The sequence below is a fragment of the Akebia trifoliata genome, chromosome 10, assembly GCF_017979445.1.
Source record: "Akebia trifoliata isolate Shusen 1 chromosome 10, ASM1797944v1, whole genome shotgun sequence".
In the NCBI taxonomy this organism is placed as follows: Eukaryota; Viridiplantae; Streptophyta; class Magnoliopsida; order Ranunculales; family Lardizabalaceae; genus Akebia; species Akebia trifoliata.
The window spans coordinates 8,695,492-8,714,424 of NC_141384.1; the positions used below are offsets into that span (position 1 = coordinate 8,695,492).

General features: G+C 33.9%; 1 protein-coding gene across 1 annotated transcript; it reads left to right on the forward strand.

Annotated features, from left to right (window-relative positions):
* The first annotated feature begins 8,444 nt into the window (after nt 1–8,444).
* Nucleotides 8,445–18,076, forward strand: LOC147393073 (cation transporter HKT1;3-like). Its single transcript, XM_086454946.1, has 3 exons — nt 8,445–9,629; nt 11,719–11,943; nt 17,791–18,076. Exons 1-3 carry the CDS (start codon nt 8,461–8,463, stop codon nt 17,987–17,989), a joined length of 1,593 nt encoding a protein of 530 aa, XP_086311072.1. The 5' UTR covers nt 8,445–8,460; the 3' UTR covers nt 17,990–18,076.
* Nucleotides 18,077–18,933: the final 857 nt, after the last annotated feature.

Below are 18,933 nucleotides of genomic sequence, written 5' to 3' on the forward strand. Positions count from 1 at the left end.
ACCTAAAGTTTGATCAAGTTGTTGTCAGGCATGTGTTCAAGGAAAATGTGGTGGATAAATGTATTTGCCTCAAAGTCAATGGAAGCAGATTTGTGGTTCTTGTTTTTTATATGGACGATATCTTACTTGTCAGGAATAATATTTACCTGTTTCATGATACGAAACATTTTTTATCGTCGAGTTTTGACATGAAGAGCATGTAGAATGCTGAATATGTCTTGGGGATCAAAATTCATAAAGATCGTTTTGTTGGGTTATTGGGTTTGTCCCAGAAAGCTTATATTGATAAAGTTCTTAAGAGATTTCACATGCAATCTTAAGCACCTGGTGAGACCTCAGTGGTCAAAGGTGATAATTCTAATAAGAAATAGTGTCCCAAAGACCAAATCGAGAGAGACCAGGTAGATTCAAAAGTATATGCTTCAACGGTTTGGAAGTCTGATATATGCAATGATTTGCATCCGATCGGATATCAGCTATGCTGTTGGCATGCTTGGTAGATATTAGAAAAATCATGGGATCAATTATTGAAAAGCAATGAAGAAAGTATTCAGATACCTATAGAAGACAAAAGATTTTATGTTGATTTTCAAAAGGTCAAGCTAGCTTAAAGTAGTCGGTTATTCAAATTCAGATTCTGTTGGATGTTCCAACACTTGGAAGTCTACTTCTAGATATATTTTTACACTCGTTTGTGAGGCAATTTCTTGGAGAAGCTCTAAACAGTCAATTATTACAGATTCTACCATGTATGCTGAGTACATCAGTTGCTATAAAACTATTCGATAGGTTCTATAGTTAAAAAAATTCATCATGGAATTAGGCATTGTGAATTCTATCCACAAGGTTCTGGTCATTTTTTGCGATAGTGACTAAGTTTGTGAAGAGCAAACGAACTACTAAAAGTAACAAGCACATAGACGTCAAGTATCGTCTAGTGTGTGAGAAACCTCGAGAGGGCATTATTGAAGTACCACATGCATCTGCAGACCAAATGATTGTAGACCCTCTTAGTAAAGGACTTTCGCCTAAAGTATTGAAGGAGCATGTTAGTCGCAGGAGAGTTTTGGAGTCTTTTGACTTTATATCCTAAATGGCTTATCTTGTCTTTATTGATGTTTTATTTGAGATTGTTAATTTCAATTTAGCTATTAATAATAAAAGTTTACTTAGTGCTCTTTACTATTGACATCATTGTTATACAATGGTATATATATATCTTGTGCATATGCAATGAGGATAAAGTTTTGGCCTAAGAATATAGTTAAACTATTCATGAGGATAGGTTGGGCTAGATGCACTTGGGCAATGTATTGTCAAAGCCTTCATTCTAATAAGATGATGATAGTTTTCACATGGCGGTTGTTGTATTATATCAGAGTGATACATTCAATATGTGAAGCTTAATGAATTTAAAGAATGTACACAAGTGATTGCATGAGGAGTATACATTATCTCTTGATACTCTATAAAATCACTATGAGGATAAACTCTTAACTCCTTGATAATCCAGTTTTGTGACCATGAAATTGTCTTAATGTTAACTCCAAGGAGCACCAAAGCATTCATGATCTACTATTGACATTGTCATTGAGACAAGGTGAAGGTTAAAGTGGTAACTAATTGTCTCATCCAATGACTTTCGAAAACTAAGAGTAGTCACTCTATTTTAAAGTAAAACTTTTTAATCCCTAAATCTTTTCCGTAAAACAAAATATTTATTGGACCAAGTGGGAGATTGTTGGAATTTTAATCAAAATTATTTATTTATTGTGGATTTTTTATAAATTAAAATATCTTTTTGTGATCGAATTAAATACTAGTTTTTAAAGGGATTGAATTGTTATTGGCTAAGGACATTAGGGATCAAATTGGAAATATTTTCTTGCAATCAAAGAAGTTTCCATCGAATGGGTTCTTGTGGTTTCCTAAATGGATTACAGTCCTTACCTTCTTAGAGTTCCTTCTAATTTGGTGATGGGGTGAAATTGGAAAGGAAAACTCTTTAAAGACGGAAGTGGTAGCCATCCCCCTACTGTGTATGATCGTAAGAGAATCCCATTATTTTGATCATTTAGAAAAAAAGGATAAAGCATCACTATTTTGGCTTAAGGCACAATATAGTTTGAAGAAGGGGGATCAATCGTTAATTCGGTAGAAGAGTAAGGGATTGGGATTCATTGTTATTTTTATTCAAATCTGCTTTTGCATTGGTTTATAAAGCACCACAGGCTTATTGCTGGATTTTATTCTTCTTGATCTTATTTATTGAGTTCCATTGAAGGTGCGTGATTTAAATTCATTAAGATTTTGATTGATTGAATCAATTGGTAAGTGTGAAAGTTTAAGATCATATCCCATAGGACAAACATGTATATTATCCCACTCCATCACCATTAAGGTATAATCAATTCCCACTTATTTAAGCCAAGAATAAATTGTAAAGCGGGGACCATATAAGTGACATCACTGCATGAATGCTTTTAGATGAATTGTTGGACCAGCATGAATAATGAGCCCAATTTTACTTAGAATAAATTGAATCTAGAATCAATATGCAATGGTAATAAAATGATATGTCCATTAGATAAATAGAGTATGTATTATATAAGAAATAAAATAAAATTAGTAAGTAAATCGATCAAAGTAGACCTAAAACCAATCCGTTTTGACCCAATAACTTTGGGTTTGGATCAAGGTTCTATAATTTGATAAGGATCTGATAATATTCGGATCCAATATCTTAGTGGATCGGTTTTGGATCAACTATGTTCCAATCTGATAACAAAATATTATATATTTTATCTAAATGAATGAAAATTATTTAGATTTTGTGCATCAACTCAGATTGACCTGATCTGATTGTTTATTGGATTGGGTTTGGATCATAATATTTAGATCTGATACAAACCCAATTTGATAAGAGTCTTATCGGATTAGTTTTGGACCCTATCCTAACCTTATCGGATTAGTTCTAACCCATATTTCATCCATTGACAACCCTATCGCTAAGGTGTGTTGAAGTTGACTATCTTTAAAAATTAACTTGAGAGTCGTGCTGGACTGACCTTAATTCAGACTCACGAGGTAAAGCATCTATGGTTTTGTGCACACGTCCACATCAGCAAAGTGTGAATTGAGATCACTCCAGTATTATTCTTAACTTTATGGATAAGTGTAATAATTTTGTAACTAAACCTGAGAGGGTGACTCCAAAACTCAACTGACATGTACCCTGTAAGAAGCATAGATTTTTCCTCGGGATACATAATTACACAAGTTTTAGATGTGCAGTTATGTATCTCAAGGGAAAACATCTTTGGTTCTTGCACTTGCACATGTTAGTGAGTTTTTGAGTCACCTTGTCAGATTGAGTAGTTACAAAATCAGCACTTGATAAGTGTAAATAATAGTTCTTGAGCTGGGTTGCCCAAACTCTCAACCCGAGCTCAATTCATGTTTTATATAAGCCAACCCAGACTTGTCCATTAATCGGGTTGAAACCAGGTTGAACTCGGGCCAACCCGCCCATGTTGCAGTAATGGCTAGATTGTGACAAAAGAATGTGTTTAGTGGACCAACCCTTGGGCTGTACCCACAATTAATTAAGCACAAGAAATGGCCTTGTTAGGGTTTTTTCAAACCTTTGCAAAACGATCGAATTTTAATTATTAAATTTATTTTTTTTTCTTTTCGAGAGGCTTTCATTGTAGTTGGGATTTGACGACACTACATTGATAATGAAGTAATTTTGGGATAAAGATTCACTGCACATGAGAGATGAATGGTTTGGAGGAGATCCATGGAAGGTTGATGATAGATATGATTGCATATATGAGCTGTTTGATGAAATTTCCCATTGCTCAGGTGTAATGCTTAGGATGTAAGTATGATAAAGTTCATGCGACTGATGATGATGATGATGTTGTAATGGGTGATTACAATGATTAACGATCAAAGAAAACCAACATCTAGAGTTCGATCAGAATAATGTTGTCTATGATACCATAATTAAGGAAAACAGTGATTCTATTGATTCTTCAATAAATTGTAATGGACACTCAGAAAATTTATATGGAACCGAACATATTCCAATTTCTTATTAGTGATAGAAAGAATAGAAAATATTCTTCTCTTTCTTTTATAAGGGACAAAGATCTTTAGCTTTATGAAAGGATAAGGCATTTTTATTTAGGAAATATGATACCATAAAAAATTGCATACTAGCTGTTGATTTCAATGCACAAAAGAAATGTGTTCAAATCCAATATTTGTTAGAAGAAATGATTTTCTGATTCCCCCATGTGGCATACTCAAAATACTCTTGTGATGTGGTATGTGTTAGAATCATAGATCTTTTTGCCTCGGATTCACAACTGCACATATTTAAAGAGATGTGCAGATGTATATCCCTAGGTAAAAAAAAAATTATGGTTATGGGACATACTACGTCAAGTGAGTATTTTGAGTATGCAACATGGGAGAGTTAGATTATCACAGTTCGTGTAGAAATTATCCAGTAAAATTATTAGAAGTTTAGAGTCAAATGAAAAGTTACTCATGGTATTTATTATTTTCTAATGAATTTGTACTTGGTTGTGGTATATGATTGCGGAGAAAAAGTTTTTCTAACGATAAATAATGTTTTGGGAAAATGATCATAAAATGAATTTTCATAAACTATAGATCAGTGTTCAATTTCATCTAGAAAATATCAAAAATAGAGCTAGATTTTTAATTTTGGAGGTTCCTCGACTCAATGAGAAAATCATTTTTCCAAGGGGTCAGGTTGGAAGATATTTTCCAATGAAGACAAGAAAATAATTATTTTCTTAAGAAAAATAAAATTTTGAGAAAGTGTGAAATCCGAGAAATCCATTTTCTTTAAGAAAAAAAAAATTATCATTAGTTTTCTCATGCAATCATACACAACTTAATTTATGTGTAGAAGTTTAAAAAAAATTTCAAAGAAAAAAAAAAGATAGAATGAGCGAGTAGCATCAATCAGAAATAGTGAGTGCAATTGAGGGAGGGCAAACTTTAGAAAAAGAGTTGTGATTATCCGACGCCCCCTCTGACACACCCTTGTCCTCCCTCTAACGTGGCATGAGCTAGAATCATAGATTTTTTTTATTTCCATCAGGATACACAATTGTGAGTCCCCAAGAATATGTGCCATTACATATCCCAAGAAAAAGAATCTATGATTCTAACACATTCCACGCCAGGGAGTGTCATGGGGAGGGCGTAGAGAATCATCATAATAGAAAAAATAGTGAGAGAAGTAAAAGTGGGCCCATGTAATATCACATAGGAAGTGACACATGACACTGTTACACCAATAATAAATCATAATCATATACATAAGTGGGAATAGCAGTAGTGGTGTCTTATAAGAACAAATTTGCTAAGTGGAGCAAGAGGGACAAAGTGACGATGATTTCCACATGGTTGATCGTTTAAGTGGAAGATGAAATTTATGGCCATGGCACGTGACACTCGTGTTAACAATAACAAGAGAAAGTGCCAAGCTTATCAACTTGGTTAAAGTACACGAAGTGTGGATGCCACGATATCTGGAATCAAAACCCACTTTTACCAACCAAGTACTAAACACTGATCTCGTTTGCCAAAAAAAAAAAAAAAACAAATTATCAACAAATAACAGGATATTGCTAAATCCTAAAGTGTGATTACATACTATGCATATTCCTTGCCAAGAAATTCAATTGAGTCCATTATTTCACAATTTGATCAAACTTGATTCTTACGAAAATAAAGGAAGATTTAGGCATAAGCCTTCCATGAGTTGGAAAATATTTGAGAGAGCCATCATGTTTTCAAACTGATGATATGGTAATTGAAAATGACCTAAATGGGGGCCTCGTCTTTAACTTCTAGTCAAAAGCCCTTTGATTTTTCTCTTCCTAAACACGTTATCTAGGATGTAATTTTTGTCTCTTGTTTTCAATCTTAAAGATTGTAGCCCCTGTAAATCCCGAGAGAAAGAGCTTCAGGAAGTAAAAGGTGATGGATTTTTACTTTGATAACAAACTTGTCATTTAGGTACAGCTTTGTACCCGAATTTTCAACCTTAAGGTTCTATATTCTTCAACCTTCATATCTCAAGAGGAAGATAGGGGATTTGAGAGTAAAAGATGACAATTGTTTGATAGAAAAGGGTTTCCTAAAAGGAGGTTAAAGACAATATTAAATAAAAAAAATTGAAAATGATTGAATGAAGACAAGTTTAAATAAGATAATATAATTTAGCCCAGTGATTTTAGAATTTGAGAGGATTTGATGACCGCTTTTTGGGAGAAGGTTATAAAGGGTTTTTGCAAAGGTTGAAGATAAGGGCATGTAGTCATTATAGGAAAGATTACCAATGCTAATATCCTACACTAATGTTAACAATGAGTCCAAGCCCTATAATGCTTGTCTAAATTATAAGGGTTCATATCCTTTATGAAACTTAAATACAATCACATAGTCAATGCATGCATAATTAAACATTTTTATGAGGGAGCGGATCATCTATAGTACGTTTTTTCTTGTAGTTCCATGTATTTGGTACCTTTAGTTTAAACGGTTGAGATAACACTACATAGAAGGGATATCAAAATCCCTTGAAATTTTTTTATTTCAGTGTCCGTTCATTTTCAAAGTCTTCCATCAGGTTTAAAGAAAGTTTTATAAAATTTTATGATTTTAAATCTGATATGTGTCATGATCCTTACATACTATGTGAAAACTGAAAATTTTGATAAGAAAATTCAACAGGTCAAAGCCTATAAATTTCAGAAATCGATTTTCGACAGTTCACAGCCATTGAAATTTTTTATGTTTCTCAATTTGACGGCTTAAAACCATCAAATTTCTCCTATCCTCTATTAATTTGACGGTTTCGGTCCATAAAAAAAATTATGACAATAAAGAATTTGACACTCTGATCCTTCAAATATAGGTTTTTTTCATACTGTAGCTAAGGTTTTAATTTTGTATTTCATCATGGAAAGAGGCCGGCGAGGAAAAGTAGCACAGAGGATCCACTCCCTCTATATATATAATTTTGGGCTTTGACAATTGTATTAGTTAATTCAACAAAGTTTCAGCCCCACTTGGTCTGTTATAAGGAATTGCTGTAGATCATCCGTGATACCAAATCTATTGTTTAGTACCTCACAGATCCATGGTATAAGAAGCTAGCTGATCCCTTTAGATAAAGACATTGTCTTAATCATATTTATTTCAATAATGCAATTATCAGACAACAAAATGTTTGCATCATCCCAAGATGTGTGTCATCCTGATTTCTTGGCCATTGACTGTCCTTGACAAGTCCTAAGATTCACATATTGATGATCATCCAATTGTCTTGACCTAGGAATGACAACCACTAGATATGGTTCCCAAGATGATCCTATCATATTTTTTCTTTATTAAAAAATTCAACCTAATATTAGAGACTATAAGTTAGAAGCTAAAATAAATTATCATGAATTATTGCCACTATCCATTGAACTAAAATAACCATATAGGCGTTTACATGTGTATTATTTTATATTAAATTTTATTTTATATAGAAATAATTACAAGATCCTACCTCCAATGAAGACTTCGTAGAAACCTAATATTAAGGTTGAAGAGATGAATATTTTTATATCATGGATTTTATTAAGAGCAGTTCTTAACTGGGGATCATGATTAAAATAATCGAATCTAATTAATGCCATAAAAAATCACCAATCCACTTGGATTTTGGTGTGCAAATAATGTAAGAGAAACAATCATAGTTAATGGGGCTTAATTAGAAAGTGGCATTAAAAAGGGCAGGAAGAAAAGTAGCGACTCAACGGCTAGTGATGTATCGTTCATTCTGTGAAACGCTGATCGATCCTTATTTATTACAGAATTAATCCAACTAGGCTAGCATCCATCCCTTTCCTTTGCACCTTGCCAATCCAATAAGGATTGGATCGGATCTAAAATTGACCCAATTATAAGTATTGAATCAGACTCTTACCTGATTGGATTTTTATTCGATTTCAATATTAGGATCTAAGCCTGATCCGGTAACAATACAATCGGATCGGGTTTGCCTCAGACCAAACACGATTTAATATATTTCCTTTCATTGGCGCCACATGTCAGATTGCTGTTGGACTGTCAGTAAAAAAGCACTATCAAGATATAAACCCAACAAAACTTGCTGTCAGATGCCACTTGGAACCTTCTGATTGGTTTCAGGTGAACGACACGTTTTCATTATTTTATTCTTCTAATGTATCATATTCTATCCTCCTTTAAGTCTTGCAAGTCAGTAGACTGCTTAGAAGGGGCATCTCCATTTAAAAATCAAAGTAAGAATACTTGAACGTACAGTATTTGAGACTCCTATATATACCAACCATTTGCATTTAAACTTGCTCAAAGAAAAATATTCTCCTCCAAGTAAATATGAAGAAACTTGCTTGTTTTGGAAAGAAATTACAACATCTCTGTAGTTGTTCATGTATCAAATTATCTTGTTTAGGCAAAACTTATTGTGGTCCAATTGTGTGTTTTTATCGGTACTTAGTCTATCCGAGTAACCCTTTCTTGATTCAACTATGTTATTTCATCTGGGTTTCCTTCGTGGGATTTTTTGTTCTAAAGGTATTGAAGCCTAAAAGTGAGTCATTTAGGCCTAAGGATTTGGATATATTTTTCACGTCAGTGTCTGCAACGACAGTTTCAAGCATGTCGACAGTTGAAATGGAGGTTTTCTCCAATACCCAACTTGTAGTTTTAACCATTTTGATGTTCATTGGTGGGGAGGTCTTCATGTCTATGATTGGGCTTCAATTGGTGAAGTTCAAGTTCAGGAAACAGGAAAAAAATGATAGCCAAGTCGATTCTATTAGTCCTTCAGGTTCACTGAACAAAATCGAATTGGGTATAAAACCGTTCGAAAATTCGAATTCGAATGAAATCGAGGTAATGGGTAGTGAGGATTTGAAGTATAATTCGATAAATTATTTAGGTTATGTAATCTTGGGTTATCTTCTAGTTGTTCTTGTTGGTGGGTCTGCGTTGGTTTCAATTTATATGACTTTTGTTCATAGTGCAAATGATGTACTTAAGAAAAAAGGCATTAAGACGCTGACGTTCTCTGTGTTCACCATCGTTTCTACGTTCACGAATTGTGGATTTATTCCCACTAATGAAAACATGATTGTGTTCAAGAAGAACACTGGTCTCCTCCTACTACTTATTCCTCAAATTCTTTTTGGAAACACGTTGTTTCCTTCTTGTTTGAGGCTTGTGATATGGGTCTTGGGGAGATTTACTCAGAGAGACGAATTCAATTATATGTTGAAGTATACAAGCGAGATGGGATATCTACACTTTTTTCCCAGTTTCCATTCCTTACTTTTGGTTGTTACTGCATTGGGGTTTATTGTAGTACAATTTATTCTCTTTTGCTCTATGGAGTGGAATTCAGGATCCTTAGATGGGCTAAATAATTCTTACGAGAAAATTGTTGGTGTTTTGTTTCAAATCATAAACTCGAGGCATGCAGGTGAAACCATCGTGGATCTATCGGTCATCTCTCCCGCAATATTGGTGTTATTCGTCGTAATGATGTTTGTTCTCTCTCTCTCTCTCTCTCTCTCTCTCTCTCTCTCTCTCTCTCTCTCTCACACACACACACACACACACACACACACACACACACACACACTTACAAATTGGCAAATATAATTAGTTGGTGAAGGCAGCTTTTGAACCCAACCATGCATGGTATCAACACTCACAACCCATGTTGGATGATCTGATTTTTCTTTTTTTATTAATTTTAATTCATATTTATTTCATTAAGTTGGAAATATCGAAATGAACTGATTTTCTTAGAACAATTTTCAAGATGATTGTCTAGCATGATCTTCATGTGGATTCTTGTAAAAAAAATGAAGAAGAAGGCTAGTGCATATTTAACCTTACTCATATATAAAAGAAAAATAAAAATAACAGGGATTGGTGATTGGGGATCCCGATTTTCAATAATTTACTTCATCTTTTCTTGCTTATGGCATGGCTTTTCATTTTCATAATCCTTGGGTTCTCAAAAAGAAAAAAATATATATATGCGTATAGCAACTAAAGTTGGAACCATATCACCTTAGGCCATTTAAATATAGTGGAACTTCCACCACAAGTATCTTAATGGAACAGATATAATAAGCATTAAGTGGGAAAAACAGTATTATTCTTTTATATGCTCCACATAAAACTTCATAAGCCATACGGTATTTATAGAAATCTCTCTCTCTCTCTCTCTCTCATGTAAAGTTATCCAATTTCGAAACACCTGGTACTTATGGAAAAATCTACCTTGGGTTTATTAGAGCTCTAAGTTCCCTAACATATACAATCATGCTTTTGTTTTATCTTCTAAATCCCTAAGGAAAACTCTTATCTAAGTATGTTAATCAGGCAGCCTAAGGATTATAGGTCTGCCACGTGGAGGGAAAACCAGTTATAATCAGTTACTCAAGCAATTACTCCAATTCAATCCCTAATAAAGAAATCAATTAGTGGTTTCGTTATTAAGAATAAAAAAATTTAATTATTGGTCCATATGACCTACTTTGAAAATAACAAGAAATTTTCACTAATGGAGGATTAGGAAAAATTCTGAGTTTGATTCTATTCCTTGGGTATCTAGGCTACCTTAGTTCTCAAATCATCGATATCTCTAAGTATTTTTCTACCCCTCATCTTCTTATTTTATGTATGACACTATTATGCTTTTTTAATTTAATGTGTTTGATTGATTCTCGTAGGTGGTGATTGCATCAGTCAACCATTAACTATGTTTGATATTGATTTAAAATTATATAAACATCATTATACTTAGTTTTTAATATACCATATTAATTTTATCTTATTATTATAGTTTAATACCATTTCAATTATCAAACTAATCGAAGACTATTAAAAATTGGCCAATCATTCGTATGTTAACTAACCAAGTTTAGTCAACCTAAATTGAGAGTCAGAGAAAGGAATATAAAATATGTATGATTGCAAAGAATTTAGGACAAATTATGCATCACATGCATTGCAATTCTGATATTTCTTTCGACTGTTTGCGAAACATTTAAAAAAGTTTAATTGAGGAGATAACTTCTTTTTATCATAAATAAATAAAAAACAGACTTCAATATTGTCATTCGCGCATGCTGACCTTCATCGGTGCATGCGCGCAACAGGAAAAGAGTGCCCCAGCACCAATGGGTGCCATCAACAATACATGGGAGGGTTATCATAACAAGGAAAATAAATAAATACTAATATCCAAGACCTTAACAACCTCCACAACCATCAATCATTCTTTCATAAATGAACTTAAAAGGGAGTTTTATTAATTTAATTTATCTTTTAATGTGAAAAAATGTAAGATCTTTTGTCATTATGCAATTTCATTTTTGTAAATAACTTTTTGAAACCTTCTTTTAATTACAAAAAAATGCCATTATGAAGTCTTGTACAATGAAGTTTGCACTCAAAAGACAAAATAGTGAATACTGCTTCGGGCATAAAATAACAATATTTATAGAGATGGTTAACATCCCCATAAAGTATTGGATGTTTCCATTTCTTTTAATAAAAATTTCATTAATGATTTAAGTTTGACTAGGAAGTAATTAGTAGAGATAATTTCTTTTGTAGGTACCTCCCTCCCTATACTTCATTTTTTCCCATCAAAGATGATGAACAGTCTCCAAGAAGCTGCGAAAAGAGGAAGAGAAGGGGATGGTTTGTGGATCATATGATTTTCTCACATCTCTCTTATCTGGTTATCTTCATCATCCTCATTTGCATCACTGAGAGGAAAAGGATGAAGGATGACCCTCTCAACTTCACAGCGTTGAACATTGTCATAGAAGTGATCAGGTATTTTACATTTTTTTTTTTTTTAGTGGGGTGCATTATAATTACATGAAGAAAGATATAAAGTAATGTAACATTGTTCCTAGATCGATTTTATTTGTTTTACAATGGAATTTTTTATATAACCCTCCTTTTTGTGAAAATTAGAGATGGCCCCCTAGTTTTTCAAATTTATGGCATAACATCCTTGACTTTGGTCTTTAGAAATAGATTAGAAAATGATCGAAATGCTCTCATCTTCAGCATCTGCAGAATCCCCATTTTACTCAAAGTCTAGTCTCCAACCTCAGAGGATTCTACCCCTTCTTTAACTTCAAAAACAAAAGAACTACCGTCTGGGAAAAAGAAAAAGAGAATATTTATGGAGAGGCTGAAGATTATAGTCGTTTGAGGCGAAAAATAAAGAAGATTTTTACCTGATGTTGAATACATAAAAAATATACGCTTGAGGTTGAAGATTCAAGATTGAAGGAAATGGGTTTATTTTTATTTTTATTTTTATTTATTTAAAGAGAGGGGTTGGGGCTGGAACACTCTAGGGATATGTTTGGAAGTGTATAGTCTTTGGAAAATAAAAAAATTCGACATTTTAGTAGTTATAAATAAGTTTCCAAATCATGGAATACGTATCTTTGAAACACTCTAGGGATATTTTAGTTGTTAAATACATAATAGGGCATTTACATTTGAAAAAGACGTAATTTTTAGCATCGTCACATTCCTACAAGTAGGAAAAGAGTCGTGACTTTCTGACTCGAAAATTCACTCTGTCTTTATGCGGCTGATGTGGCAAGAGCACATAACCATAGATCTTTTTCTTCAACAAGGAAAACGATCAATGGTTCTATGCCTTACCACATCATCCAAGTAGTATAAACAAAGTGAAAATTTTCGAGTCAGAAAATCATTAACAGTCGGAAAAAAGTCTTAACAGCTTCACATTTTTGTTCATCTTTTTCATGTGTTAATTTTATCTATTTTAGAGTAATGATAATCCAACTCCCTTACGTGGCATACTCAATCGACTCCCCTGACATGGGGTGTACCAAAACCATAGATGTATTGTTGTTTGTCTCGAGACATAGAGTTTATGGTTCTAGCACACCCCACATCAGGAGAGTAGATTGAATATGCCACTTGAGGGAGTCATATTATCACCACTCAATTTTATTTTATTTTTGTCCAAAGTGCAAAAGGCACTTTCGGAACAAATTTCTAATATGTTAAATTATAAATCTCCCAAGAACTGGATTACCTACTTGGACATAATAGATAAAAGTAAAATTATTGATTCGACGACTCTCTAGAAACAGGGCTTTTGTGGCAACCCCACTAAGGGTATGGTGGGTATATTTATCATGCAAACACTTGAACTTGTTTTCATTTGTTAGAGAATCCAAGTCATTTGGTTTAGGGAATCGAATCCAACGCGCATGAATCTTTATTTAGCACCATTCTATATAATCTATGACTTTTCTAAACTCAACCGAGGTTTGAGGCCCTCCATCAAACATAGATAATAGGAAAAAAAAATACATATTTCCTAGATGACAATGTTATTTTTCTAGGGATCAATACACATTTTATAGGGATGAAATCTCTGGGAATACCAAGAAACAATCTTCCATCTCAACAGTTGGTTTGATGGAGAGAGTCAAACCTCATTTGAGGCTAGTGTTCTCTAAAAAAAAATCTATGTATTCTATTTGAAGCACGTTTGTTTAACTCTGCATGAATTTTATATATATATACACACACATAGGGGGTGGTTCATGGGACATTTGTAAAAACAATGGTATTTCAAAATATAGGTTAGAGGTTTTGGATTATGCTGATATTTTTTGAGGATGGTCTCTATGATGAGAAAATCATCCTCATTAAAAATCAGCTCAATCTGAAACTTCCAAGTCCATTAAAAGTGGTTTACAAATTATTAGTAAAAAATCGACGGTCCACATTCTAAATCACTTTTGATGGGATTAGAAGTTTCAGATTATACTGATATTGTTTTAGGATGATCTTCTCATCATAGAGATCATCCTCACAAAAAATTGGCTTAATCCGAAACTTCTAACCCATATATATATATATATATATATATATATATGGATAGCGTTCAATGGCTAACTTTTTGGCAAAACATTTTTCAAAACATGAGGATGATCTCTATGGTGAGGAGATCATCCTCACCAAAAATCAGTCCATTCCAAAACTTCTAACCCATGTTTACAAGTTGAAAAAGCGTGAACCGTCCATTTTTTGTAAACTAGTTTTGATGGGGTTAGAAATTTTGGAATGGGCTGATTTTGGTGATGATGATCTCCTCACCGTAGAGACCATCCTCACCAAAAATCAGCCTATTCCAAAACTTCTAACTCATGTTCTGAAAAATGTTTTAGGGTCCCGTTCAATGGCAAACTTTTTGGCAAAACATTTTTCAGAACATGAGTTAGAAGTTTTGGAATGAGCTGAGTTTTGATGAGGAGATCATCATCACCAAAAATCAGCCCATTCCAAAACTTCTAACCCCATCAAAAACAGTTTACAAAAAAAGGACGGTCCACGATTTTTCAATTTATAAACATGGGTTAGAAGTTTTGGAATGGGCTGATTTTTTGTGAGAATGATCTCGTCACCGTAGAGATCATTCTCACCAAAAATCAGCCTATTCCAAAACTTCTAACTCATGTTTTGAAAAATGTTTTGCCAAAAAGTTGGCCATTGAACGCTACCCTATATATATATATATATGGGGACGGATCAGTGGATATAAGCAAAAACATATGTACGAACCATGGTTTTTCAAAATATGAATTAGAAGTTTTGAATTGAAACTGATTTTTTGTGGGAATGATCTCTATGATAAAAAGATCATCTTCACAAAAGATAAATCTAATCCAAAACTTCTAAATTCATCAGAAGTGATTTATAAATTATTGGTAAAATATTGACTGTCCACATTCTAACTTACTTTTGATGAGGTTAGAAGTTTCAAATTGGACTTATTTCTTTTTTTTTAGGATGATCTTCTCATCATAGAGATCATCCTCACAAAAAATCAGCTCAATCTCTAACCCATATTTTGAAATGATTGTTTTTACTTATGTCACATGATCCACCCCCACATACATATATATATATATATATATATATATATATATATATATATATATATATATATATATATATAGGGTCACGTTCCTAAGACTCATATTGAGACTCACATTGCGACACACCGTTTTGTCTTATATGGGCAAAAATGTTTGGAATGAGCTTATTTTTTGTGAGGATGATCTCTGTGATGAGGGGATCATCCTGGCAAAAAATCATCCCATTCCAAAACTTCTAATCCCATCAAAATTGATTTACAAAAATTGGACGGTCTATAATTTTTCAACAAAAATTGGACGGTCTAGAAGTTTCATAATGATTTGATTTTTGGCAAGGATGATCTCCTCACCATAGAGATCATCCTCACAAAAAATCAGCCTATTCCAAATATTTTTGCCCATATAAGACAAAACGATGTGTCGCAATGTGAGTCCCAATATGAGTCTTAGGAACGCTGTTCATATATATATATATATATATATATATATGGGGGCGTTCAATGGCAAATTTTTTGGCAAAACATTTTTCAAAACATGAGTTAGAGGTTTTGGAATGGGCTGATTTTTGGTGAGGATGATCTCTACGGAGAGGAGATCACCCTCACCAAAAATCAGCCCATTCCAAAACTTCTAACCCATGTTTACAAGCTGAAAAATCGTGGACCGTCCATTTTTTGTAAACTGTTTTTGATGGGGTTAGAAGTTTTGGAATGGGCTGATTTTTTGTGAGGATGATCTCCTCACCGTAGAGATCATCCTTACCAAAAATCATCCCATTCCAAAACCTCTAACCTATGTTTTGAAAAATGTTTTGCCAAAAAGTTTGCTAAAAAGTTTGCCCTTGATCGTTACCCTATATATATATATATATATATATATATATATATATATAGGGAAATGTTCAGCACCCTAAGTTTTACCACACACTTTAACAAACGTTTTTTGTCCTACATGGGTTATAAGTTTTGGAATGGGCTGATTTTTGGTGAGGATGATCTCTATGATTAGAAGATCATCCTCCCCAAAAATCAGCCCATTCCAAAATGTTTAGCCCCATGTTTACACGTTGAAAAATCGTGGACCGTCAAATTTTTGTAAACCATTTTTGATGGGGTTAGAAGTTTTGGAATGAGCTGATTTTTTGTGAGGATGATCTCTTCACCATAGAGATCATCCTCACCAAAAATCAGCCCATTCCAAAACTTCTAACCCATGTAAGACAAAACACGTTTGTTAAAGTGTGTGCTAAAGCTTAGGGTGCTGAACGGGACCCATATATATATATATATATATATATATATATATATATATATATATATATAGGGAAATGTTCGGCACAAAACATTTTGACAAACATTTTGGCAAACAATTTTAAGCCGTTGGATATGAGGAGATTGAACGGACGAGATTCAATCTCCTCGATTTAACGTATAACTTATACGTTTTCACTTAATTACAGTGCCATCATTCTACTTTCGCTTATTTAGTGTCACCTCCCTCTCTTATTATAAAAAAAAAACAGAGAGAATGAGACTCTCATTCTCTCTCTCTCTCTCTCTCTCTCTCTCAAACCCTCCCTCACGCTGTCGACAGAACTTGATAGATGAGGATAGAACCCTCTCTTTCACTCTCTCTCACTCTCTCACTCTATCATTCTCAATCGTCCGTCCGATCTCACTCTCTTTCACACTTTCTCACGATCTCATTCTTGATCGAACTGAAACCCTCTCTCTCAAAATAAGAGGGTTTGGTGGGTTGATGAAGGGCAAGTTACAGAACGCAAGGGTGGCCATTCATTGGGCTACTGATTATCTCCTCAAAGCTACTGCCCATCCAAGCACCATTTTTGTTCAGGTGAGAGGGTTTGAGAGAGGGTTCTATTGAGTTTCGTCGAGAGAGAGAATGAGAGAGTTCTCACTCTCTGTTTTTATTTTTTTTAAAGAGTGCGGGAGGACGTCCAAGCACCATTTTTGTTCAAGTGAGAGGGTTTGAGAGAGTGAGAGAGAGCATTCTATTGAGTTCCGTCGAGAGAGAGAGAATGAGACACTTCTCACTCTCTGTTTTTTTTTTTTAAGAGAGAGGGAGGACGCACTAATTAATAGAAAGTAGAAGGATGGCGCTGTAATTAACTTAAAAATTTTAAATTATACGTTAGAACGTGTTTAAGTGAATCTCGTCCGTCCGATCTCTATATATCCGACGTCTCTGAAATGTTTGTCAAATTGTTTGTTACGTTGTAGGGCGCCGAACGGGACCCATATATATATATATATATATATATGGGTGGGGTTCCTACGACCCCCATTACGACTCACATTGCGACACACTGTTTGTCTTATATGGGCAAAAATGTTTGGAATGGGCTGATTTTTTGTGAGGATGATCTCTGTGATGAGGAGATCATCCTGGCAAAAAATCATCCCATTCCAAAACTTCTAACCCCATCAAAAATGATTTACAAAAATTGGATGGTCTAAAATTTTTCAACTTGTAAACATGGGGCTAGAAGTTTCATAATGAGCTGATTTTTGGCAAGGATGATCTCCTCACCATAGAGATCATCCTCACAAAAAAGCAGCCCATTCCCAACATTTTTGCCCATATAAGACAAAATGGTGTGTCGCAATGTGAGTCGTAATGGGGGTCTACGGAACCCGACCCTATATATATATATATATATATATATATATATATTTGAATTGAAGGTTGGGGTTTCTAACTCCAAATGATGGGTTTGCAGTGCATACGGTAATGTGGGGTTCACAACCGGCTACAGTTGCAAAAGGCAACTAAATCCCAACAATTACTGCAAAGATACATGGTATGGATTCTCTGGAAGATGGAGCAATAAGGGGAAACTGATACTAATCTTTGTCATGTTTTATGGGAGACTTAAGAAGTTCAACATGGGAGGAGGGAGAGCTTGGAAGCTCATGTAACAAAAATATTCTAACAAATAACTGATATATTGTTTGTAATGTGTATTGTTTATTATAAATATCAGTGTTTTGTGGGTTTTTGAGAAATTTCCATATTTTTTTTCTTTCTAGTATTAGAGTGAACCAATGATTCTTGAAGAGAGTTGAATCATATAACTCTAATTGAATGAAATTACTCTGGTTCAAAGCAAACTCCTTAGTCATGTGTATTTCATAGTAATTAATTATATAATAAAATAGTCCCACATATAGGGGGCGAGTCTTTACCTTAGGATATATAGTAAGCCAAGCTCGTGTCTCGATCTGCAAATCAAAACGATAGGTCATTTCTTAATTCGCTTTTTTTGTTTATAGATTACTCATTGGTTCTTAAATGCTTAGGTACTGATGGTTGATTTGTGATTAATTATTTGATACTGAGATACTAAATCGTCAATAGTACAACAAAGACAATTTAATTACAACAATGTCTGAAGGAGTGATGTCTACTCTGTTGATCAAAAAGTACGTGTAAAAGGGAGATTTTAGACATCGATTTTTAGAAAATCGACGTCTAAGATTCGACTTATTAGTTTGAAAAGATAGCAAACCAGGCCTGGCTTTTTACACATATGCACACCTGTGACCTGCAATATAAAATTACCTTTACAATTCCAAAACATATACAATTAATCAAAATATAATTAATAGTATATATATATATATATATATATATGGGTCCCGTTCGCCACCCTTAGTTTTACCACACACTTTAACAAACGCGTTTTGTCTTACATGGGTTAGAAGTTTCGGAATGAGCTGATTTTTGGTGAGGATGATCTCTATGGTGAGGAGATCATCCTCACCAAAAATCAGCTCATTCCAAAACTTCTAACCCCATCAAAATTGATTTACAAAAAATGGACGGTCCACGATTTTTCAACGTGTAAACATGGGGCTAAACA

Excerpts from the sequence above, each read along its gene's own strand:
- LOC147393073 (XM_086454946.1), top strand. The coding sequence starts at position 8,461 with ATGAAGAAACTTGCTTGTTTTGGAAAGAAATTACAACATCTCTGTAGT. Across the intron at positions 9,630-11,718 it reads GTGTTATTCGTCGTAATGAT|GTACCTCCCTCCCTATACTT; the intron begins GTTTGTTCTCTC and ends TTTCTTTTGTAG. Across the intron at positions 11,944-17,790 it reads ATTGTCATAGAAGTGATCAG|TGCATACGGTAATGTGGGGT; the intron begins GTATTTTACATT and ends ATGGGTTTGCAG.